This window comes from Periplaneta americana, chromosome 15 (genome assembly GCF_040183065.1).
Source record: "Periplaneta americana isolate PAMFEO1 chromosome 15, P.americana_PAMFEO1_priV1, whole genome shotgun sequence".
NCBI lineage: Eukaryota > Metazoa > Arthropoda > Insecta > Blattodea > Blattidae > Periplaneta > Periplaneta americana.
Genome location: NC_091131.1, coordinates 101,191,337 through 101,217,292, shown reverse-complemented (window position 1 = coordinate 101,217,292; position 25,956 = coordinate 101,191,337). Strand labels below are relative to the sequence as shown.

General features: G+C 35.8%; 2 protein-coding genes across 3 annotated transcripts in view; both read left to right on the top strand.

The window, feature by feature from the left end:
* LOC138715218 (receptor-type tyrosine-protein phosphatase S-like) overlaps window positions 1–25,956 on the top strand; it is a 476,906-nt gene that overhangs the window by 122,696 nt on the left and 328,254 nt on the right. The gene's annotated exons all lie outside the window — the stretch shown is intronic.
* Window positions 1–25,956, top strand: part of LOC138715220 (receptor-type tyrosine-protein phosphatase F-like) — a 222,076-nt gene that overhangs the window by 136,332 nt on the left and 59,788 nt on the right. For both annotated transcript variants that reach the window (XM_069847908.1, XM_069847907.1), the window contains exons 13-19: window positions 2,440–2,623; window positions 2,718–2,779; window positions 11,335–11,539; window positions 12,773–12,891; window positions 15,890–16,088; window positions 20,488–20,817; window positions 21,036–21,277. In XM_069847908.1, the coding sequence (XP_069704009.1) occupies window positions 2,440–2,623; window positions 2,718–2,779; window positions 11,335–11,539; window positions 12,773–12,891; window positions 15,890–16,088; window positions 20,488–20,817; window positions 21,036–21,277 (1,341 nt within the window). The remainder of the gene's footprint in view (window positions 1–2,439; window positions 2,624–2,717; window positions 2,780–11,334; window positions 11,540–12,772; window positions 12,892–15,889; window positions 16,089–20,487; window positions 20,818–21,035; window positions 21,278–25,956) is intronic.

Sequence of the window (25,956 nt, the reverse complement as noted above, 5' to 3'; positions counted from 1 at the left end):
TTAGTTGGAGTTAGGATAGGATAAAAAAAAAAGAATATGGAGACAGGATAGGAGAGAAAGAATAGACGAGAGAAAGATACGGTATGAAAGGTTAATGTATTAGATTGATGTATTAGTTCATAGCGTTTCTTTTTGTCGTCACAACACTGCATTGTTAGGAAATTGTTTATCGTTTGTCATTTGTTATTTGGAGTGTTTTAAGTTACTTGTAAATAATATGGAGTGTCAAGTGGAAAAAAAAACTGAATACTTGTGACATATTATTCTTTTTGAGCAGAGACAGTGGAGGTGGCTCGAAATATTTGTGCTGTGTATAGAGACGAAAGCAGCTATCCAGGAGCTTGGTTGGGAGGTGATTCCACATCCTCCATATTTTCCCGATCTTACGCCTTTAGATTTCCACCTGTTTCTCTATCCAACTACTGTATCTTCAAGGGAACTTCTTTCATAACGAAGATGATTTACAAACTTGGCTTACTCCAAACCAGCAATTTCTTTAGATGTGGAATCAAAAAACTACCCAGCGTTGATAGAGACTCATAGATAAAATAGGAGAATATATTATTAGTTTATTTCTGTTTTCTACTCATATCAAATAAAAACTTTTGTCCAAGCTAAAAAATGCGTTAACCCAATACAAAAAAAAGACAAGGATATTGAAAAGCACTACTTGAACGAGAAGATTGGAAAGGAAATAAATTGCAGCCATAATAAATAAGGTGGTGAAGAAAAATATTCTTTCATTGCACTTCCGAATTAAATCTATAGTCGTATTTTTCATTAGGCAAAATTATTTTGATCCGGCAATAGTGATCGAATTGGAAATAAATTACTGCTGGTATACACAGACTTGTCTTGCGATACTATTTTCGGGATTTTTAAAATAAGATATTGCTCCAGCGCGAACTAAATAACATACTATATAAGGCATCACACACTACTGGAGGAATGTATAAGAGAAGGTACAGAATATGAAGATACTATATTTGATTGCGTGATCATTTTCACTAAATAACAGTCAATTTTAAATTTTTACTGCCAGTATGCTTTTTGGCATATTATTTTACTTCCGGTATGCCATACCAGTCCAATTTGACCATTGTCCAACAAGAACCCCGAAAGATAATAATGCAATGATAGACAGACTGCTATCACAAGTAGATACAAACTTAAACTTCTGTGTGCTAACATCTCGCTTACTCACTCATTCTGTCTCTTTCTAAAAAAGTATACTGTGTGCGGAACAGGAAGCCAGTATACAGCATTTTAATATCTGCAATCGTCTTCAGCTCCTTCATGATTCACATTTACATCATATACGGAATCTTGAAGAAGAGAAAAATGCGGCCCTTGGAAAACTTAATTTTACTAAATCGTCAATTCCTCCAAAGACGAGTGGGAGGAAACATAGAGAAATTCTAAGAACGAGATCTTTCCAAGCTTGATGTCAACTGCCACATAAAGGGAAAAGAGTGATTATGTATGCTGAGTGCCCTAAACCTAATCCATGGATGTCCAGCAAAAAACTTCTTTCAACATCTGAATACGTCAATGCGGTGAAGCTTTCTTGCATTCTTTTTCCTGTAAGATCTGTTCCTGGCAGATCCTTTAATACAACCCGTTGTAGGCCTACTGACTGCAACGAGACAGGAACTATTGGTCACGTATTGGGATTCTGCAGGAAAAGTGAGCTGCTACGGAACAACAGACATCATAGAGTGAGGACAATTATTGCAGAAGTCCTAAGACACCTTAGTTGGTAGGTTCATGAAGAGGTTCACTGCATTTCGGCCGCAGATTCCAACAGGCACACGGACATCATAGCCATCGAGAGGGTTAAGGATAAGACCATGGTATTAGATCCAACCATCTGCCATTGAGAGAAACCTCTCACAAGCGGACGAGGTCTACAAGGAAAAACAAGAAATATATGAACCATGCCTACCTTTCCTCTTTTCTAAATATAACATATCTGTTAATCAGTGTGTCGTCAAAGGTATGTTATTTGGAGCGAGAGGTTCCCTTCCACAGTCTACCTACCAACTATTAGTGAAATTAAAATTCCAAGTCTTTCAAATACAAAACATCTTAATACAAATTCTTAGGAACTCTTTACACATCATTCAATATCATCTATATTTTCAAGAAAGGTAATTTTGCCAGTATGACATTTTGGCATCAAGCGCATCCCAAATCCATAATTTAGTATTTTTTTTTAATTAATCGACTTCAAAAACATAACTGTTCTGTATTCTGGATCCTTGTGATCACCCTCACTGGAAGGCTGATGATTTAATCAAATACTTCTCTCCTAACTTCGTTGTTGATAGTTAGATGTTCGCTAGATGTAAAATATTGTTTACTATTATTTCTTTGTGACCACTTGCGCACTTCATGCAGCAGACATTTTCTAAAAAAAGATATTATCTTTCTTCACAGAAAAATGAGCAAGATGACTGGATTGTTGAAAAATCGTCAGATTACAAGTCAGTATTGTATCATCAAATAAATAATTTAATATCTGGAACAGAGTACTCTATTAGAGTCGTTCTGTTTAATTCAGAAGGTGAAGGCTACCAAGAAAATGACGTGCCTTTTGTTCAATGCAGAACACATTGTAACCGTAAGTTGAAGTGAAATGTAAGAAGAGTGTGCCATGTAACTACAGTATGATACTTCTGTGTAAATATCTAATAATTACTGTAAATTGATTTCAGACCCACAATCCAGTACAGTGACAATGAATTCTGGACAGCAAAATGTTGCAATAAATTGGCAGGTAAGTGAGCCATTGGCAAGGTTCGTATATGTCCCGCATTTTACAAGATTGTCCCTTATTATGAGGTTGTGTCCCGACATTGCAATAAACATCTTCGGGATGCAGAATTGTCCCATATTTTGTGGATTTGTGTTTAACATTCTTATTGTTAACTTAAAACATCTAATTGCCAAAAAATCGATAGTTCTCGTTCATAAAAATGTCTTACCAATTGGCAATACTGTCATGTTGTGAGAACAGTGCCACTAGTGGACGTCGTAATAGCTATGCTAGTATTGAAAGCCTGTTTTCCCGAATGAACTCCTTATCGACAAACGAAAAGAATAGGTAATAATAATAATAATAATAATAATAATAATAATAATAATAATAATAATAATAATAATAATAATAATATCTAATCTTTCTCAACTTGTGGGATTGCCAAAGACAAAGAATGTTAAACAGTAACATTTAAGGTCTGACATTAAAAATGTGAAAGCTATGTTCATTGTTAAAGTGTTTTTCAATAAGGAATGTGTGGAATTTCATAAGTAACAACAAAATCATTCTTTACTTGAGAAAATACATTCATCTGAGAAGTACCTATATCACAGGGAAAGATCAATGATTTAATGTTGTTTAAAGTTGAATTTTAAAATTGCTAGGTACCGGTATACACTATAATTTAATGTAGACTATGTTCTTTTCCTTTTGTTGATGTTCGTAAATAAGAAAAACAAAATTTAGTTAATTTATTCAAACCAAAAATTTCCCGGTTCCCCCCCCCCCCAAAAAAAAAAATATATGAACTCAAGTCATTAGGTATTCGTTGTAAATATTTTACTTCTTTTTTTTTGTGGCCACAAGCGCATTTCATGCAGAAGAGATTTTCTTCACAGTGAACTAAGCAAGATAGGCCCAGGGCTCGAAATGGACATTTTGGCGAACCAGAATGCTCTGTTATTTTCATGGACATGGTGGTGTTGATGACGACAATGAGGGAATTAAATTACCACTAAGATGACGCCGATTATTGCCATGCTATATTTGTAATAATTAAGATTGAATTATTATAGGCCCACAGATCAGTTAATATAAAAATGTCGGACACACCTTCGCAAATTTTAATTCCTTTTTCAAATTCATATAGACAGAAACCAGGAATGGTAATTATGACTTCTTTGAATCGGAAAATGCACATATCCTGAATAATTGCTTCGATGTTTTTTTTTTTCAAAATAAATACGCTATGCAAGTGAAAAAAAAATATTGTCATATAGTTAGTTATTTTATGTCGGTCTGGGTAGTGTAGTCGGTATAGCGCTGACCTTCTATGCTCAAGGTTGCAGGTTTGATCCTAGCTCAGGTCAATGGCATTTAAGTGTGTTTAAATGCGATAGGCTAATGTTAGTAGATTTAGTGGCATGTAAAAGAACTCCTGCAGAACAAAATTTCAGCACACTGGTGATGCTCATATAACCTCTGCAGTTGCGAGCATCGTTAAATAAACAATAATTTTTAGTTATTTTGCTTAATGATTAACGACCATATCTATCTAATTAATACCAAATTAATATGAACCCGATAGGAACATAGCCACTTCTTACGAGATGGAATGGAAATATTCCTGATATTCACGAAACAGAACGCTGTTTCTGTCGACTCCAATTTATTTCGAGCCCAGCATAGGTTTACATTATACAGAGTGAGTCAGCCAGGGCTAGACCGGCGTCAGCAGAAAGTCGAATGTGTAGTAACTGCTGCGCCATCGCAGTGATCAGACCTCTTGCTCACGTATGTTTCGTATTTAGTTGCGTAAACATGTTCACACAGTGAGGGTGCAGCTGTATACCGTACATTTAGTAGATTGCAGTAGTTTGTCCATTATGAAATATAGCCTGGAGCAACGAGTGTTTATTTACTACAACTTTGTGAAATACGAATCTTGGAGAACAGTTATAACAAACTTTCGTCAGTTATTCTCTGATTCACCAGAGCCTTCTAAAGCAATGATTTACAATTTAGTAAAGAAATTTCGTACAACTGGATCAATATTGGATAAGAAAAGAGGAGATGTTAGATAAAATTGGCCACCAACTGGAGAGAAGTCTTACGACATAATCCTGCCGTGTAGCTCAGCAGGTAGGGGTGTTACAGTCTTCAGTGATAAGAGGTACGAAACAATTAAAATTAAAACCTTACAAAATTCGTGTAGTTCAGAGGTTAACGGAACCTGCTCATCAGAGCAGACTAAGGTTTTGCATGTGGTTCCAACAATCAATGTATGATGGACTACTTGACTCCACTTTAATTTTTTATAGTGACGAAGCATGGTTCCACCTCAGTGGTTACGTGAACACTCAAAACAATCGTTACTGAGACAGTGAAAATCCACACTGTTTTCACAAACAACCAGTACATGACATAAAAATAGGGGTTTAGTGTGCAATGAGCAAACGAAGACTGATTGGCCCCATTTTCTTTGAGGAAACAGTCAATGCACAAAGATAAACGCAGTTCATACTCCGTCCATTTTTTAATGAGCTGAGTGAGGACGAAAAATTGTATAGTTATTTCTTGAAGGATAATGCCACAGCTCACACTGCTCATGTGTCAATGACCGCCATTCAGGAAGTGTTTGATGACAGGGTGGTAAGTCGTGGATGACCAGCTCGATTGCCAAATTTAAATTCCTGCGATTTTTATTTTTGGGGCACACTGGAAAGTAAAGTTTACGCGAATAACCCACATTCACTTGAGGAACTCAAAATATTTGGCATGAAATTCGAGCCATTTCGGAGAACAAACTGCGGCAAATTGCTGGACATGTCTTCAGGATATGTGCAGCCTGCCAGATATCACAAGGACGTCATTTGGAACATAAATCATTACATAATACTAACCGCAAAAGCGCAAAATGAATCCCCCACATATGGTAGCATCATTATGTATGAAGCAGCAGCTGTGAGTGTGGTTAGGAGTCTAGCCCTGGCTGGCTCATCCTGTAGAAGTATAGTAGAGCATTATCAAATAATCTCTGAATGAAAATCAAATAGCAATAAAACCAAGTTCTGGGATTCCTCAAAAGGCCAATATAGAGGCTTGAAGTCAGGCTGTGCTTTTTCGTCCCTCGTATTTATAAGTTACATCAATTTTTTAATTATATATTAAAACAGTACCTCTGATTGAGGTTCTGGCTGACATGTGCATCTTTTACCAGGCAGTTACATCTCACTTGACGATATGTGTCGGGGAAGAACAATCGTTTGTATACCTTACATCTGAAGTCTCATTAGTGTAATATGTAGCTAATCGGCGATGTTTGCAATGGAGGTAGAAAGGAACTGGCCCCCTATTCCATTATCTCTTGGCCTAGTTGCCTCATAAGTGGTGCCATGTTGGTATCACTTGTGAGGTTCAGATCTGTCCTCGGACAGTTGTCTAAACAACAACAATATTAAAATAATGGAGATAAAGTCATTACACATGGATTTGTATCCAGAATAATTTTTGTTTAGAAGTCGCTATTTAGTGATGATTATGTGATTATACACAAAATCGAGGATGATCTGCAAAAGAAAACTCCCTACAATTTACAGATCATAGCTTCACAATTTGACTATCTCCTACCGAAACTTGAAACTAAAATTAAAATTATTTAGTTTAAAGGAAAGATTATGTGGTTGCCTGAAAACTAATAAATAGCACTGTTAGCCTTGTTTATACATAGGCTGATTTTTTAGTTCTGGAAACTACTTTTTTTTCTTGATACATAGCATACTTACATGGTTATAAGTTTTACAAACCTTCGATGTAGTCACCAGCGTTGCGTACATCATGTTCCCAGTGATGCAGAAGCTGTTTGTTCCTGTTGGCACTCCCCAGTGGCGGCTCGTGGGTATTGAATTCAAGGGGGCTGCATACAAAAATAAACCATGCAACTTATCTTATTTAAAGATTAGTTCTATGCGCCTTGTCTTGTAGGTTGCAAACCTTTGAATCATCTTCTTATTAAACTCTGATATGTCGTTTAACATAGTCTTTACAATGGAGAACATAGCTAATGCGGTCAGTTTCTCTTCTCTCATCGTATTTCTAAGATAGGATTTCACTCTTTTCAAACACGAAAAGCAACGTTCTGGTTCGGAAATTGTCATTTTTTATGGTGATAGCTATACGTAGTACTTTCACAACTTCTGAAAATGAGGCCTGGAAGTTCTCAGACAGAACAAAATGCAAGAGCTTGACTGCGTCACTGATATTTCTGAATTCTTGTCTCTGATGCAACACAGTAAGTTACGTTTTTAGTTTGTCTTTATTGAACATTAGAAAAAGCTTCACACATATATTTAGGTCATTTTCAGGAAATGAGCTTCCTTAGCATTCAAATTTTTCTTGACACAGAAGAGAAGGTAATATCAGATGATCTATGAACTGGAATCGCGTGTTAGCTTGTGTGATAATGAGGTCACACACTTCCTTGGCTGCCACAAGCCTTGTCTGAGTCCCTTCGACCTTACGACGCATTTAGGGTTTTCATTTTCACAGATCTCGCTGCTCATTTGTGCACTGTTCCGTATTGTCTGTATGGCATTAACAAAGCTTGATATGTAGAGTCGGCCTCTGTAGCATAGTCGTTGCGGGTTCGATCCCGGCCCAGGGCAATGGCATTTAAGTGTGTTTAAATGAAACAGGGTCATGTCAGTAGATTTACCGGCATTTAAAAGTATCCTGCGAGACAAAATTCCAGCACACCGGCGACGCTGATATAACCCTGCAGTTGCGAGTGTCGTTAAATAAACCATAATTTAATTTTTTATATACAGATTTGGACCTTAGAAATATCTAACTGGCGATGTTGTAGTTGGTTGTATAATATATCTACATGATACATCAATAAATGGAAAAAAAAAAAAACTGAGCCAGAAATTGAATCCAGGATCTTCAAGAGCACGCACCAGAGCGCTTGCCTCATTTATTGTGATGTTGTTAGATGTTTCAGATTCCATTATGGTTTGAAAACATTCTAGCAATGGCTCCTCCTTCTCATGAGCATTTACTGTTCTTATTTTAAAACTCCATCTTGTTGCCCCAGCTGATGGAATTGTCTTTGAAACACATTAATCTAATACAGACTGAGTGGAGATCGAGAGAAGAAAGCAGAGATACGGATAAATCAGCAAAAAATATGCAAGCCTTTTTATTTTGTTTACCGGCTCTTTGCATTATGAGATTTAACTGATGGGCACTTAATTTCACATTTCTCCTGAACTGTTTAGATTCTGAACTGAATAGACTGTCAGTATTGTACAGAATTAAACATTGTTGCACTTGTTATACTCACAACATTAAAGAAAATGTATTTAAAACTGCGCGCTACTGACAAACTGCTGCAAATTTTGCAGCTCCTGGTGACTCTGGATTCATGGCCAGGGGCAGCAGGGGGAGGGGTAAAACTAACGCGCAAAGCATCCGAGACGAGACTGGCAGCTCCAGGGGAGGACGTGGCTTCACCAACGAGATAGAAAACTCGTTGGGCTTCACCCATAGTCCTTATCACAGGCTTCGCTCTGGCAGCACCGGGGGAGGAAGTGACTTCATTAACGATTGCGTGCATGTCAATGAGAGCGAAATTAAAAAAAATTCGAGCCGCTAAATAGAAACTGTATAATAAATGTATTTCACAACATAAAACGAGACAAGAGTCACAAATGTCTGGGGGTGCTGCAGCTCCGCAGCCCCTCTTCGAAAGCCGCCCCTGGCACTCCCTAATCTGTTGATGGTGCGAATAGAGCGGTCAGTTGCCTGTAAAACGTATTCAACTGTTCGGAAGCGATTCCCGCAAAGTGAATCCTTCATTTTAGGGATTATTAATGGAAGTCGCAGGGATTTAAATCTGGAGAATATGGCGGGTGATAGAGCACTTGCCAGCCCCAGACATTGAACAATTCAGACACAACTCCTGCTGCATGCGCCCTAGCATTGTCATGCAGAACGATGGGTGGGTTATTCATAAAGTGTCGCCGTTTTCTTCTCAGAGCTGCTCGCAGATTGTTTCACAAAAACGAACAGTAGCTCTTCGCATTAACGTTCTGCCTTAGGAGAACAGTATGCTTTAAGGTCACACCATCCCAATCATAAGCAAGAATCAGCATAGCCTTTACATTGGTGGAGATCTGCCGAACTGTTGTTTTTCGTGATGACCCGTGATGACACCACTCGTACGATTGGCGTTTCAGCTGAGGTTCATAAGATCTGGCCCAGGCCTCATCAATTGTAATGATACACTGTAAGAAGATCTCTCCTTCACGCTGATAGCGCTGCAAGAGAGTACGAGAAGCGTCATATTGCTGCCATTTCTGCATGTCCGTTAAATCATGAGGAACACATTTTGAGGCAATTTTCCCCATTTTCAGGCGGTCCTTCAGGCTGTGAAGCACAGTTGAAGACGCCAATCCTGTATCTTGCACTAACTCACGAATCGTTAAGTTCCGATCCGTCTCCACTAACGCTGATACAGTCTGTACATGTTCGTCACTTACTAGTGGGTGACCAGATCGAGGCATGTCCAACACACTTTCACGTCCTTGTCTGAAGGCTCTAACCCACCTTGCTACTGTTCGGTAAGGTGACTCAGCTGCACCACAAGCTTCTTGCAGTCCTTGGTGACACTGTCGTGCTGTACAACCTCTAGGACAGTGATCGTCAGCACTTGCTGAAAGGGTAAAGGGTAAGCAGAGTTGTCCCGTATGCCCTGTCGTGCAGCAGGAAGAGGTAGCATACCCGCTAGCAGCTACGAGTGCACCATAGTGCAGTGTTCTCTGCGGGTAAGAGACGCTAGCCTCAGGGTGCTCTGCACTGATGACCGCTGCTCTAGCACATTGAATTTTTAACCAGCTTCTCTGTTCCTCCTTCGAAAATATTGCAACTGTATTCTGTGACCACTTGCTCACAATTGCTCATCTTATTGTTTTCACTGCGAATGGACATGGAGAGGAGGAGGGCGAGGTCATTTGCTCTGAGGGAGGGGAGGGATGTAAGCAACCTGTGGTATAAACGATATTGCCTGACTTTGCACGGCATCACTGCAGCATAGTTACCACTACTAAAGAATCAACCCATGTATTTTCACTTGGGAAAAATTAATGTGGAAAATAAGAGATACATGACTTGGAATGAAATTTCTTCCGCACACATAACTTCCTTAGCTGATTTGGGTTAGGTTTGTTAAAAATAGGGTCAAGTTCAGTCTTAGCGAAGATACACATCAAATTTTTATGATACTGTAACATTTTTTATGCTAAGCTGAACAGGTGCATTGATCTTCGTTACAAGTAAGGTAAGAAGTGCATGCATTATTTTTATTATCTTTAAAAACTGTAGCTTATAGGGGATTGGTCATTTCATAACATTGAAAACAATATTCCAATTTGTAGTTGCTTGATATTAAAATCCCTTTATTGTTTAATTAACCAGCTTGCTTAAGTATCACAAAGATGGCATAGATTTGAAATATATTATCAAAGTTGTCGTTGTTGCACCATATTTATAATACTGCAAAATTACATCCACAAAAAAAATAATTTAAGAAAATTGTGTATTACAATGTACAGTCATGCAGGTAAAGTGAGACAAGTGGCCTAAAAAGAGGATAAATGATAATACTGGTACGAAAAGTGATATGCACCACTAAATAACATAAACTGATGTATAATTTGTAACTTTCTCATTAAAGAGTCTTAATGTAGAAAAATACATTTTTGTTCTTTTATTTAGTTGAAACACTTTGGAAAATGATATGCATCGCTACTGCTATTATGCCATAGAAGAAATAAAAGTAGGTCCATCTTGAAAGAGTTGAAAATGAGATTTGTACTGCAATATGAAATATTGAGGCGTTCCCTGGAATAACAACTTAATGTACGTTATGTCGTTTTTCCGTTTCCAGCATGTATTGAATCCTTAATAATCCATTTCCCTCCAACAAACACAGCGACCTCTACAAACGTTTGAATGCATTTCTGCGCAATGCTGTTATACCGTATCGAAAATATTTGATGATCTGTATGTCATATTCAAGATTTTGTAATTAAGTTCTTGCTCCAGAGAATGTCTCAGTTATAGAAGTTAGTGGAGAGATCATATTGGCAGAAAGGATCGGAAAAGAAACAAAATAAGGAATTTAGAAAGTTCCGAGAAGAGGTTGGTAGACAGCATAACAGACCACTACTGTAATGATGATATTGATGATAAAAATAACAATAACAAAAAAGAAAAGGGCAAGGGCAAGAACTATGCACTTTTGATACTCTATAAACGCATTCATAATTGTTTTTAAAAAATACTATACAATAAATAGAGATTATGTAGTACAAAAAAATTAAATTTTATTAATGGAGATTGATGTGTCTTTAAACAAGTATAACAATTATTTAAATTTAATTATAATATTGTTAATAACTGGTTTTGATTTTTAAACATTGATTCTTTATTGAATTTTATATTACTGTGTGTCATTATTTAAATAAGTTTGTTCAATTGACATATAATTAACTTTGTATTTATTCTTTTAGGAACCTATAAATCACTGTCAGATACATTCATATAACCTCACAGTGGAGAGAAATGGAGACGAAGTTGCTGGCAGTCCTAAAGTCATATCTACTCTACCGTTCACATTCGAAAATCTCGATTCATACACAGATTACAAGTGGAAGTTGTATTTCACTGATGGCAAAGAAATAATCGCCGAGGGAGATATAAAAACAAAAGAGGATCGTAAGTTATACACATTTATGACGTTTATAATAATTACTGTATATTTATGAAATAAATTTACTGTGAATGGGGATCGTAACAAGACATTAAAGTACGATATATAAAGGAAGGCAATGGATATGTTGGACTCTTCAGAGATGTGATGAAAATCTGATTACTGCCAGTGAAATGAAGTTCATACGCTGTACAGCAGGTTATATGAAATAAGACAGAAAAAGAATGAAGATATCTTGAACAGGCTACAAATGATACCTGTTTTGGATCATATACATCAAACCAATTGGCTCCAACATGTAATTTGGATGTCGAGCAACAGAATACCAAAAGCAATCCTGAATTATAATCTAACAGGAAAAAGGTCGTTAGGACGTCCTAAGAAATGGTGGAGAGAAACTTTGGTAAACGATAACAGTTCTTCAAAGGACTACAACCTGTGAGGATGATGATGATGATATGATGATGATGATGATGATGATTATTATTATTTTAAGATCATGGTACTTCAGCTAGTTTCACAAAAACTTACACAAAATGGACGGATGGCTTATGCTATTGTGTCACTGATCATTATTTTAGAAGTGCAGGATTGAATTGTTAGGAGTATCTCTAGTGAAATTAGTTCGGCTTTTATATGTAAGATAAGATGGCAACTGTAATATAGTCCAGAAAAATTTTCTCCCATATTTCAGCTCTTAGTCAAGAGATTATTACTACTGTGTCATTCGTTATCATCACCGCTATCACTACCACCACCACCACCATCACCACCATCACCACCATCACCACCACCATCACCACCACCACCACCACCACCACCACCACCACCATTGCTACAATTGCCACAGCCACCATCACAATCACTACCACTATGATCAGCACCAACACGATCACCACGGCTACCAGCACTACAGTTATTACAATCAACACCGACACAATAGATATCTTACTATTTTGAAATTGTAGATTATTTTTTTGTATGCATGATATGAAAAATTTGTTTACTTCTTCTTGGCTGCACATTGAATTATTTTATTTAGTTTAAATATTTTAGTCACTAGTAACATGATAAGGAATTTAATTGTAACGAAATATATGTGTCATCCTAGTGACAGTTTTTTTTTTCTGCGTTTGTACAGGACGTGGTTGTAAATCAAATATATGCTCAGCGTTTACTAGTAAACTTAAGATGAATATTAATAATTCATCACAAATTACTTAACTTTTTTTTTTCAGTCCCGACTGAAGTATTATCTCTCACTGTGACAGAGGCCGATTCAACAACATTAAATGTTTCTTGGAAAACTCCAGAAAAACCGAATGGAATCATAAGACACTATTTTGTGACTTACAAGGTAGGTGTTATTTCAATATTTTTGTCAGTAATATTCATTTGCAAGGTATTTTTCCTTCGACAGAAAATATGAATGGTTCGTGATTTCATGGAGTCTGTTTCTCTTGATATGTTCAGAGTCTAATAGAATATGTTTGCTCGAATTTGATTTAACAATCAGTTTTCGAAATGTATAATATATGCCTGTTTAAATGAGGACTAGGCTATATTGAGAACATTCATAATGTGTGCAACACACGGGTTTGTAAAATTTAGTGTATTGGTATTTGGCATGTTAACTAATACGAGAATAACTTTTTAAAAAAGAAAAAGAAATAGTACTGTTATTATTTGGTGCTATTACGTTTTGATTCTATACCATGAATTACCACATTTTATAACAAACAGCATAAACAAAATTTAAAATAAATTTGACGGAATCGGTCTAGTCCTGTTTTTTATTCATTTGATTGTTTGTTTGTTTGTTCGCTCAGCCATTCATTCATGCATTCATTTATTTCATTTTTCGACGTGAATGATTTCATTCTCAAATTCCCTGTATGTCTAGGCCACAAAAAAGGAGGACTTCCGCAACATTGAAAAATATGTAAAATACATTAGATTTTCTAGCTCGAAAAAAAACTTTTAGACTGTACTATTACTTTAAAACATACGTCTACTTACATAATGCTTTATTTTTAACTCAGATGCAATTAATTTTTGAGAATAAGTATAGATTGTGTTTTTTCCATCCCTGTTAATGAATAAGGAATTCACAACATTTCGAAGATTGGCTATTTAGATGAAAATAAAGTGGATGAGAGTGGTATCTTACCCTTTGAAGTCGTTACAAACGGCTATTCTACTTCACTGACAGCCAGTCACCCCCTTCTTTTTTTTCGCCTGAAGAAGAAAATGGACTGTCTTCGAAAATTCGTTAAGTGTGTTTATTCATTAGTAGCAATGGGAGAAGCCCCCAATCTACAGGATGATTCAGACCACCCATAACAGTCATTTATTTCGGGAACTAGTGCATTAAAATTTTCGAGACAAAAATATTTATCACTAAACCACATGTGAACTTTCACTTGAGCTTGATTTCATCAATCAGCCTTAACAGGAAGTAGGGTCAGTAGCATATTACTTTAAAATTTCAAATGGGAGTCGTGATCAAATATGGTACCATTTAATAGAGCTCTTCAAAACAAACAACTTTCATAGGAAACGTTTTCATTAATTCCTACTCTTTCAATGAGAAAACGTACGAAAAGACAATGCCATCAATATTGAGAAATGTTACAATACGAAAATGTAAAGAAAACAATTACTGTTGATAGATGTTACTAAAAGACTGGACAATGCTATTAATTTTTACAAATGTTCAAACTGTCTGCCGTTCTGAGCAGCACACATCTGTACTCTTCTTCTAATACTGTCGGTGATTCCTAACACTTCTGCGTGGTCAATGACTGGAAGGTCTCTCATATTCGCTGTTTCATGTCATCCTTTGTTGTGGGACGATCTTGATAGACGATGTTTGTTAACCGTCCCCAAAGATAGAAATCCAAAGATTCAAGTCAGGAGATCTTGCTGGTCATGCCACAGGATCGCATCTGTTTTTAGTACGTAGGAGATATTTGTAATCACTCTTAACTTTTAGGTAATTATTTTATTAGTCACAAAACTAATTGCAAAACTAGAAAAATGTACATACGTAGGTACAGAGAAAATAAAACACTTCCTTCTTATTGTACATTGTTGAACAAGGCCACCTGATCTTATTACCTGGCTAAGTGCAGTGTACATGTAGACCTGGCCGTAGGTACTGTATTGCGGTGACTAAAGAAAACACTGCTGAGCGAGCAAAAGGAAAGGGATAATTTACTTGTATTCACACCTCAACATTGCTGCCGGCCACCAGGTCTACACTCAGCCTGTAATTGTGCGTGTTACTAGCCTACGTCAACATTAAATGTACTTATCTAGTTTACATTTTCTTCTTGTAACATTTCTCAGTATTAATGACATTTTTTCTTACGTTTTCTCTTTGAAAGAGTAGGAATTGATAAAAACGTTCCCTTTGAAAGTTGTTTGTTTTGAAGAGCTCTATCAAATGGTACCTTATTTGACCCCGACTTCCATTTGAAATTTTAAAGTAATACGCCTGTTACGGCTGATTGATGAAATAAAGCTCAAGTGAAAATTCACATCTGCTTTGGTTACAAACATTTTTGTCTCGAAAATTTTAATGCATTAGTTTCCGAAATAAATGACTTAAGGGTGGTCTGAATCACCCATTGCCTTTTCGTACGTTTTCTCATTGGAGTAGGAATTAATAAAAATGTTTCCTATGAAAGTTGTTTGTTTTGAAGAGCTCTATTAAATGGTACCATATTTGATCACGATTCCCATTTGAAATTTTAAAGCAATACACCACTGACCCTACTTCCTGTTAAGGCTGATTGATGAAATCAAGCTCAAGTGGAAGTTCACATGTGGTTTAGTAATAAATATTTTTGTCTCGAATATTTTAATGCATTAGTTTCCGAAATAAATGATTGTTATGGGTGATCTGAGTCACCCTGTATACCTCTTCTTAACAACACACCACTTTTTATCTCATTTTTTAGATCAACAGTACATTTTGTCTCAATATATATTTATTCTGCACAAGCCTAATTGCAACAAAAATATATTACTGTCATTTCGAGTATAAGTACTGTACGGTATTTATTAATTTATCTGTATTTATTTATTATAGTTAGTGAATGTCTTGTTGTATACTGTGCATTTCTCTAACTTTAGCTACAACAATGGGGCCTTAGAAGGCCTGCTCCCGAACTGATATCTCAAGCTCCTGATTAGCCTATTCTAAATGATTATGGAAAACACAATACCATGCTGGATTAACATGTATCACATTTAAATTCAGGAATTTATTGACATATCAGTCCCCATTTAAGTTGTAAGGCCGATAACTTTCTATCCTTGCTCTCTAACTATCTGTTCTGTTTTCGCAGCATGTTAGATATCTTGCATGCAGTGCACAAGTACTGGAATCTAATACCACTTCAGTAGGGCAATTTACTACAGGAAATAATGCTACTTCAACTCAGATAACGAGTTTGGTGCCCTATTCCCGCTACGCTGTAATAGTTAAGGCTTTCACTGTGGGTTATGGAAAGGATGTTATTGCCTTGGGCACAACCAAGGAGTTAGGTATGTAATATGTATTTATCATTTCATATACAGATACCGTACCAGTATTACCTACTATAGCTAACTTATAATAAAGCTTCATTTTAATAAGATTTGCTAAATAAATATAATGCTGTTCAAGAATAAAGAAAGAAATTCTTAGAATTGACTTTTACATTACTAGTATATCATATGTGTTAGACCTATACATAAAAAGTGACCAGTGCTGATATTTGACTTGGGATAAATTCAAAACAAAGATATTGGTACTTCTTTGTCTTCAGGTTGTAGCAAAAGAAATGAGAATCACATGCACAAAATTTAAAGGTATGTAATTCAATTTTGAGACACATGGGGGTCGAGTGTTGCTTCCTACAACCAAGATGTTTTGATATACTTAAATGTTTCCGAATTTCTCGGAATTCTTGATTGCATTAACCCATTTATGCCCAGTGGGTTGTTTTCGACTATTGATTAAAATTATTTTCCACGCGAATTAGTCTAGGCAACACTACGTATCTACTTTTCTTAGATGCACAAAGGTACAATGCACTTGTGAAACACGCGGGAAACCAACAGACCACGTCATTATTGCGCGGGAACTTGCCGAATATATATGACGCAACTACCGTTTGCCTTGGAGACGAAAAAGTGAGTAAAAACTCTGTTCAATCCGTGAATTTTATTAACAATCAGTATTTCCTGCCAAGAAGATTCAGGAGAATATGTATCTTGTATGTTTTTGTCAATATTTACGCTATTTGCTGTACAGTAGGGCTTAGAATTTAGTGTGGGTCGATAACGACCCACTAAGCACTTATTCGAGAATTACCTTTCACATAGCTTTTCATTATGAACTCATTTTGTTTTCTTATTATTTTCCTTTGATCGATGTTTTTACGAACAGCTACCTCAATAGAAGTTTGTGTAAGGATTAGGAGTGCTTTTGGGAATGATAATTCTGATAGCAGTTCTCAGAATATCTCAGGCTTATTACCGCTTTCGTTTACAACATTGTTTTATTTGTGTAATGTTATATATCACTGCTTGGGATGCACTCTGGATAGTCTTTGACGAAGTAAGTAGTTCATAATTCTCGGCACTGGCGGCACCTATGAGAGTGAGGGCCGAGTGTGAATAACAATCAGAATGACCCCGTTTCGTCTTTTTATTACCTTCATGAGCGTTCCCTACTGGCCCCATCTGAAAACTGAGATCCTTCATTACAGTTTCCATAATCATAATTATTCCCTCTTTTCAGACTCACTAGTCTGACAGTAATCTAAATTCTAGGATAGTTGGAGAGATCTGATTCTTCCGAAATCCCAAAATACAGGGCAGATACATTCATTGGTCTGCCTGAGGATAACGGATGCAATTTCTGGAGATGAAGATTGCAAGAACTCCAACCGAGCTCAACTACAAGCCACAGCAGAGTTAGTGACAGAGCCACCAGACATTGTTCAGCCTTATAATGAGGAAAGGGGCACCGATATTAGAAAAGATTCAGATCTTATCAGCAATGAAATTGAGAATTCCCCACCACCGACACGTAGAATAAAGTGAGAAAGAAATAAAGGTGAGCATCACGTCTAACGAACATGAAGTAGCCCCTTTACAAGAAGAGGAAATCAAAGTTCTTCTGCCTTATGTTTTCCGTAAATATAATTGGAATATGAGTGGAGTACATATTTCTGATATATGTGGAAAAAATGGCACATACCATTACTTTAGTGGTTATTAGATGTGTGCATGAACAATGCTTGGCTTCTCAGTCAGTCAATCATATGGAAAGTCTTTGGATGCCTAAAATATGACACTTCTCCAAAGAGTGGAAGACGAGTTCGTTCCTTCGATACCATCAAAGAACACCGGAGAAAGGATCACTGTGGGCACTATAGCCCAACAACAAAGACGGCGATACAAGATTTATGGCAATGTAAAAGCATGTCAGAGGTGCACCATATCATGAGTAGAACTAAGGACTTATGTCATGTATTTTTAGTAGGTTATTTTACGACGCTGTACCTACATCTCATTTTATGTAGTGTCTGAATGAGATGAAGGTGATAATACCGGTGAAAAGTGTCCAGGGTCCAGCACCGATAGTTACCCAGCATTTGCTCATATTGGGTGAGGAAAAACCCGGAAAAAAACCTCAACCAGGTAACTTGCCCCGACTGGGATTCGAACCCAGGCAACCTGGTTTCACGGCCAGACGCGCTAACTGTTACTCCACAGGTGTGGACCTAATGTCATGTAGCATAATTTATTGTGTTTCAAATTATTTATTTCTTCAAGTACAAGATTTCCTTTCAGATTTGTGAATGTAAAGTACATGTGAATGTGAATGTAGCTCTCACGGAAATTATAATTATTATTCAATAAATATTAAAAAAAAATCGTATGCGTTTTTAATATGGTAATGATTTGTATAAACATCACTTTTAAATTTAACAAGTTGCATACTACGCAAAAGCATAAATAAAACAAGAAATCATCAAAACATTATAATGAACAAATTCTCGAGGAAGTGCCTAGTGGGTCGTTGTCGACCCATCCCATAAATTTTCACCGAAGTAACAAAATTAGTATTTTCATAGTTCCTCGTGCTTACGACGTTCCTCTGACTCACTTAATATGATATGTGAAACAAAAATTAAAATAAAAAAATCTGGGCATAAGTGGGTTAAATTAAAACATAGGAATATTTGGTTACGAATTAATTTTATGAAATAATGTTAAAGAAAAAAATCATACTTTAATGTTTTTTTTTAACTAATAACTCGCATTTGACTTGCGTCATTCACCCAAAACATAACAATGTAAAGCTTGTGATAAGTGGTAACACTGATAACTATAGTATTTTTGCTATCTGGACACTGAATGATATATTTGGCCTGGAAATAATAATAATAGGAATTGAATTAAAATATTGTAGTATAAAGATTGGAGAATGCTGGATTTGCAGTGAAAGATCTGCTTTTGTGCAGAACGCTGTGAATGATTGACTACTGTTTAAACAACCTATAAATAAATACAAGTAACATAATTTCCGCATATCTTTTCGTACAAAGATTACTTCTCCTCTCTGTTTTTTCAGAAACTCGAAAACATTATGTTGCAAGGAGAATTTTGAGATAAATCGCGATATTAAAAATTGAAACTGCAAGTACAACACAAAACTGGAGTATATAGTTGCTTTCTTCACATTCGTGGTGATACGATTTTGATTTAATGAAAATGATCGAATCAAGGCCTTCTAACCTACCCATAATTCATTGAAACCTTAGTGGTTATTTGAGATATTCCTCCCCACATATTGTAAATAAAGGCTATCCTACAGGAACAAAATGACAAAAAAATGAGGAATGTTTCTCCAGTACTGTAATATACATTGTAAGAAACGACACTCAATCCGACACACTTTTTTTTTTAATTTTATTTTAATCGATTTTATGATGATGCTGTATAAACAGTTATCAAACGACACTGTATAAATTGTTATTGTGCTGCAGGCTCTTTTGATTCTTCTAGTATACTCAACAATGAAATAAAAGTTAATTTTGTAATTCATTTCTTTGCATTGTTGTGGAACAATAATTACTGCAGAATGTTGCGTTATCGCAAAAATGGGGACGAGTAACAATTGAACATACGAGTATATTATTAACTCACATAATATAAAAATAACGCAATTCAGCTTTAATGTGAAAGTCATGTTTAAAGAGACATAATATGGATGTGGTCTGTGTTGTGTAGTCAACTGTCCGAAAACATGTTTGAATTTCACAAGTGACACTAATAAATCATCACTCATGAGGCATATGAAATTAAAAATTTTTATATAAATTGTCATGATTTATCTTGTACATGTCGGCTCAATTGAAGTGAATGCTTTTTTCGCTAAATTAAAAGATAAAACCTCAGACTTTTGGGTCGGCTCAGGCCAACCTGGCCCACCTTCTAAAACCACCACTGAACCACTCGATGTCTCGGTGTGCAATGCTGTATCTGTGTACCATTTTGTGCTAAAATTTAATAACGATCACACGAGTACAACTGTGTGTCGACTTGATTCCACAAAAGACTCAATACAACTGAGGTGAGCTGACCTTCGGAACCAATGATGTGTTATTTTATTAGAAATAGCAAGCTCTCTGCGTAATTGGAGCCCGGTAAGAACTCAACCAAGAACCCAGGGTGCTGAGTTTTGATTTCTCTACTCCCAATTCTGTCTGTACTCTGCTATAGCTCTTCATTTCTTTAAACAAAATGGGTACTTAATGCCAATGTCTCTTAGTGACAACATGGAGCTAGAACCAAATTTGTGCTTCATGTATCAAAACTTGCATGCTTTCTACTTGCTATAAACTCAAAAATATTTTTTAAATAACTTCAGTAATCTCTTGTTTTTTAGATGTTCCACAAATTCATCTATCATGGTATAATAAATCCATTGTTTATAATGAATATGCAATGGTATGGTGGATCCTGCCACAAGATTGTACCTCCATAAAAAGTGACATTAAGAATTTTGAAATTAAGTTAATTCCAAGAAGTCCGTGGGGTAATAGAAGTAATACAGCCATTATTATAAGTGATGGCAAACACAGACCTATATATTCAGCAAGATTGGAAAATTTGATTCCATACACAAATTACAGTGTTTCCGTGTACGCAAAAGGATCAAATGGAAATATAAATTCAGAACTTCCATTGAATTACAGCTTCACGACTTCACCTGATGGTAAGTGAGACAGGGAAATTCATATTTGGCTTACTTGTAAAATTTACACTCCACATTGTGAAAGTGAGATTTAGTAATTTTTTTTTTTTTCTTTTACACATTGTGTTTAGTTCCTATTAAAAGATTTACAATCAGATAAGTATTCATGTCAAATTTATATGACTTTAAGTAGAGATACATTATTATTAAAGCTGATAATTACTGCCTTTCTTTTTTAGTGCCTGGACCAGTTTTTAATGCAACTGCATTCTCTTTTGGACCCACGTGGATTAACTTGCGATGGATAGCACCATATCCGCCTCATGGGAAACTGGCAAAGTATGAGGTTGAATATTGGAAGGAATATTCTTCATCCAAGCTCACAAAGAAGTCTGATGTGACAAGTTGTTCATTATGGGAAAAGTTTTCCTGTGTTCATATTGGAAGTAATCTCGAAAGTAATAAGAAATATCATATCAAGGTAAGTTACTTGCTCTTCTCATTTTAGAATTTATTCACTGCTCAGATCCACTGGACAATGAATCTTATTACATAAGCATAGTTACAGTATGTGCCGTGTCTACCTGTGCACACCTTAATCAGACTGCATCAACAAAAGTATACCCATTCCACACAACACAACATTGGCAACATCCGACATCGAAAATTTATACACAAACATACTAGTACCATAATAGAAATTATACACATATCAGAGATCATCACAAAACAAAATTATTTCACATACAACAACAAATATTATGCACAGAGAGAAGATTGCCAATAGGTTCACTCATATGAAGCATATTAGCTGAAATATTCATATACAGTAAAACCTTGCTAAAATATACCCTCTATAAAAAGGAAACCTACACAAACGAAAAATAAATTAGGGAATGGAATGATTTCCTATGTAAAATAATACTTTGAAACGGAAAACTGCCTAACACGAAAACGGAATCACTTTTGGGCACCATTTAGGTATAAAACCTGACTAAAACGGATAATTTTAAGTGTAACTATTGCTAAATTCTATCAAACCATTTTTAATTTTGCGATAATGCTGTACGAAGCATGGCATAATTTTTTGTGTGACTGGACATGCAATGATCTGGAAGACTTTCGCTATTCTTTGTTTGGCGATGGGGGTGAAGCTTCTCTAACCATGTCACTATTCTATGCATATTGTCAAGGACCCAGGCAGGTTACTGATCTCCTGTACGGTTACTTCTTTCAACCCTCTTGCATTTTCATTAATTTATTCTCAGTGTGCTAACAAGCCAATACAGTGATAAAGGACAGTGTGAGTAGAATAAAACTGTGAATAATATTGTAGTGTAGTGTCAATTTAGTTTCACATTTCCGTTTATTTATTCTGAGTTTTGTGTTAATATGCCAATACAGTGTTAAATAACAGTGCGAATAAAGTAAAACTGTGCGATTTAATACAAAAAAGCCTAGATGACCAGTTCTATCATGGAAGAGTGGCTTCATTCTTTTAATGGAGCAATAAAACGTCAAGGTCGTAAGGTCATACTGTTTTTAGACAATGCTATCTGTCATCCAAGGATTGATTTGTCTAACGTGAAGTTAATCTATTTTCCACCAAACACAACATCAGTTATGCAACCGATGGATCAGGGCACAATTTACACTCTGAATTGATGCAGGATGTGAAGGAAATTCTACAACGTTCCCTTAAAAAAAAAAGTCGCGACAATGCACTTTAAAAAAAAGTGTGGGCTAAGAAACTAGGGCACAGAGAGAGGCTGCAATTACGTAAGTTAATAATTATGAAAATAAAATTCACTTTGCATGTGCTGTAGTAACTTTTATTTCTTCATTGTGTTCTTCCTACAGTGAGCATATTGCAGTAGTCTATTCTTAGTTTTGCCAAAACTCAACCCTTTGTAAAACAAAAACCTGTGAAAACTGAAGAAAAATTCTGGAACGATCGCGATCGCTTTTCTTTTTAGGGAGATTTAACTGTATAATGTAGAACAAACACACATACTAAATACTGACAATAACAAACACGCAGAGAAAATAATGTACTGGCATCAATACGTAGATTACAAGCAGTCCTATATAATGGCAATAGAAGACAAATAGAAAACCTACATTAACAACTAAACAAAATACATCCCAAATTAAAGTATACAATAGAAACTGAACATAACCAAACCATGAATTTCTTAGACAGCACTATCACCAAAACAAACAACAAGCACGAATTTGAGATATACAGGAAACCCACTACAACCACAACACACATACATAATTCATCAAACCATCTTATACAACATAAACATGAGAGACAGATTAATATATCGATGAACAATGACAACTACATTGAAGAACTAAATACAATAAAATATATAGCACAAGACAACCGATACAACCCTTATATATTGTAACTTTTATACAAAACAAGAATGTAACTTTTATTTCAAAACAACAATAGTCACTTTATAGTTTAATTTAAATACTCCCGTCAACAATGGGATTTCCACTCCACACAGTATTCGTTATTGCTCTCCACAAACGACAATGACAATTTACTTGGATTATTGAGAACAACAATGAACTGTTAATCTTAACTAATGTTCACAGAGCACTATTTACAAATTAGAACTGTCAGTTCTCAGTTCAAAGTTCGTTTGCCTTGGCTAATTCTTCTAGGTCAGTCACTCGAGTTCACAGTATCTCGAACCCCAGCCCTTCAGAGACAGTACACTGAACTTCGAACTCAGGTCCCCCAACTGTGGTCCACTGCACTCAAACTCAGGACTTCGGACGCTCACACAGCTGCGGACACACTCAAGTCGTACTCCGGTCTCGAAGCTGGCTTCACTGCTACACAAGACTGGCTGGCTTGCTGTTGACCGACTATAACAACAACTGCTCTGTTCACTCGCGTGTTGTATTTTATAACCAAACCATAATTACGAGAAAGTACGATGCTAGAAATTTCCACGGATGTCCAGAAGATGGCACTCTCGAATTCTCTGGATATTTCCCCTCACTGCCGCGGTCGCTATCTCTCCTCTCCTCTCCTCTCCTCTCTACGCCACAGCACATGCCCCAGGAAGCAGATGCACGCGCAACTTCCACGCCAAACCATGACCGACCTTGCCCTTCTTCTGCCGGTCGTGAGATCGAATCTCGGCTGTCACAATATAATAGATATGCTAATGAAAAAGGCAAAACGAAAACATAACAAACCAACACAAACAATACACGAAAATAAATGTGCATAATATTAACATAGGTATCACAATACCAATACTCACAAAATTGCAGCTCATTTAATGAAACTAAAATATAAGATAGTATATAAAACAAATAATACAATACAGAAATATACCTTGATATTCCTTAGATCCAACATAGATCATTATCAGACTAGATCAGATATACATTCCTTCAACACTAGAAATAAAGATAAATTAGATTACACAAGGTGCAGATTGAGTGTGAGCTCAAATACCTGCTTTTTTAACGGCATAAATATATTTAATAAGCTACCATTGGAGGCGAGAAAGTTACCAATAAATAGTTAAGTCCTGCATACATAGATGGTTGCTGAACAGACCTGTCTATTCAGTGAATAAATCCATGGAGTGTGATGTAAATATTGTATTTTAGAAATGTAACCCTTTCTTTATATTTTAATTTGTCTCTTTGTATTTTAATTATACCTTTTGTCCCTATATAAATGTGTTAACCTACAGCATACTCTGTTTATCCCTCAATGTTTATTTTCTTTATTTCTCAGTGTTTGTTTATTTGCTTATAATTATTTGTTTACTTGTCTATATTTATTTGTGCATGTGTGAGTGTATGTGTGCGTGTGTATATTATCGAACCTGATGATGTCATATCCAGGCCTTGTACACTGGTTTCTGACAAATAAATATTATTATTATTATTATTATTATTATTATTATTATTATTATTATTATTATTATTATCTAAACAATCACATAAAAAAGAAATAAATACAAAAAAAAAACACGCTGCATTCCGAACAATGGTACACAGACTACTCAAAATACCAATGAACCAACATGATTACAAAGAAGAGCTAAACACAATCAACTACATAGCACAAGAAAACGGATACAACCCCAACATAATAGACAACATAATACGAAAGACAAAACATAATCACAAAAAACATAAGAATACAACACAAACACAAGAACACAAAAAATGCATCACACTAACATACGAAAACAAAAACACACACAAGATTGCAACCTCATTCAAGAAATTAAATTACAACATCGCATATAGAACAAATAATACTCTACAAAACCATCTCAACACACATACAAACAAACAAATACAACCACACAGGCATATACAAACTCAAATGTAACACATGCAACAACTTCTACATAGGATAGACAGGCAGATCATTTCAAACATGTTACAAAGAACACATCACAACCATAATAAAATTACAAATCACTTCCACATATGCAGAACACATCACAAATGCTAACCACACATACAGAGACATCAACATAGACATGGAAATTCTACACATCCAACCAAAAAGCCAGAAACTAAACACACTAGAACAACCGAAATATAGAAACACACAAAAACACATCCAAATGAAATTCTCAACACACAACTCAGTTTCAGAACACACACACAAATAAACACACCCCCACAGGAAACAAAATAAAAGGCGCCAAGACCAACAACGACTAGTTGTGATAATGGCAATAGCAGGCCGAAACATGTTAACAAGGTAACATAAAATTTAACACGTGAAAGACATATAATACGTTTTCCAAAATAAATACAATTCAACAGGCGTTTGCAAATTAAAATGCAATAGCTGTCCCGATTTTTACATAAGACAGACTGGATGATCATTCCAAATAAGATACAATGAGCAGATTAAAGCAATAACTAAACTATATATCACATAAAATTACGCAGAACACATTACTAACAATAATCATAACTACAATAACATAGAAACAGATATGGAAATACTACACATCTCACCATAAAGTCCACAGTTAAACATATTAGAACAATACGAAATATACAAGCACACAATAACATACCCACAACCAGTGGCGGCTCGTGGGTATTGAATTTAGGGGGGCTGCATACAAGAACAAACCATGCAACGTA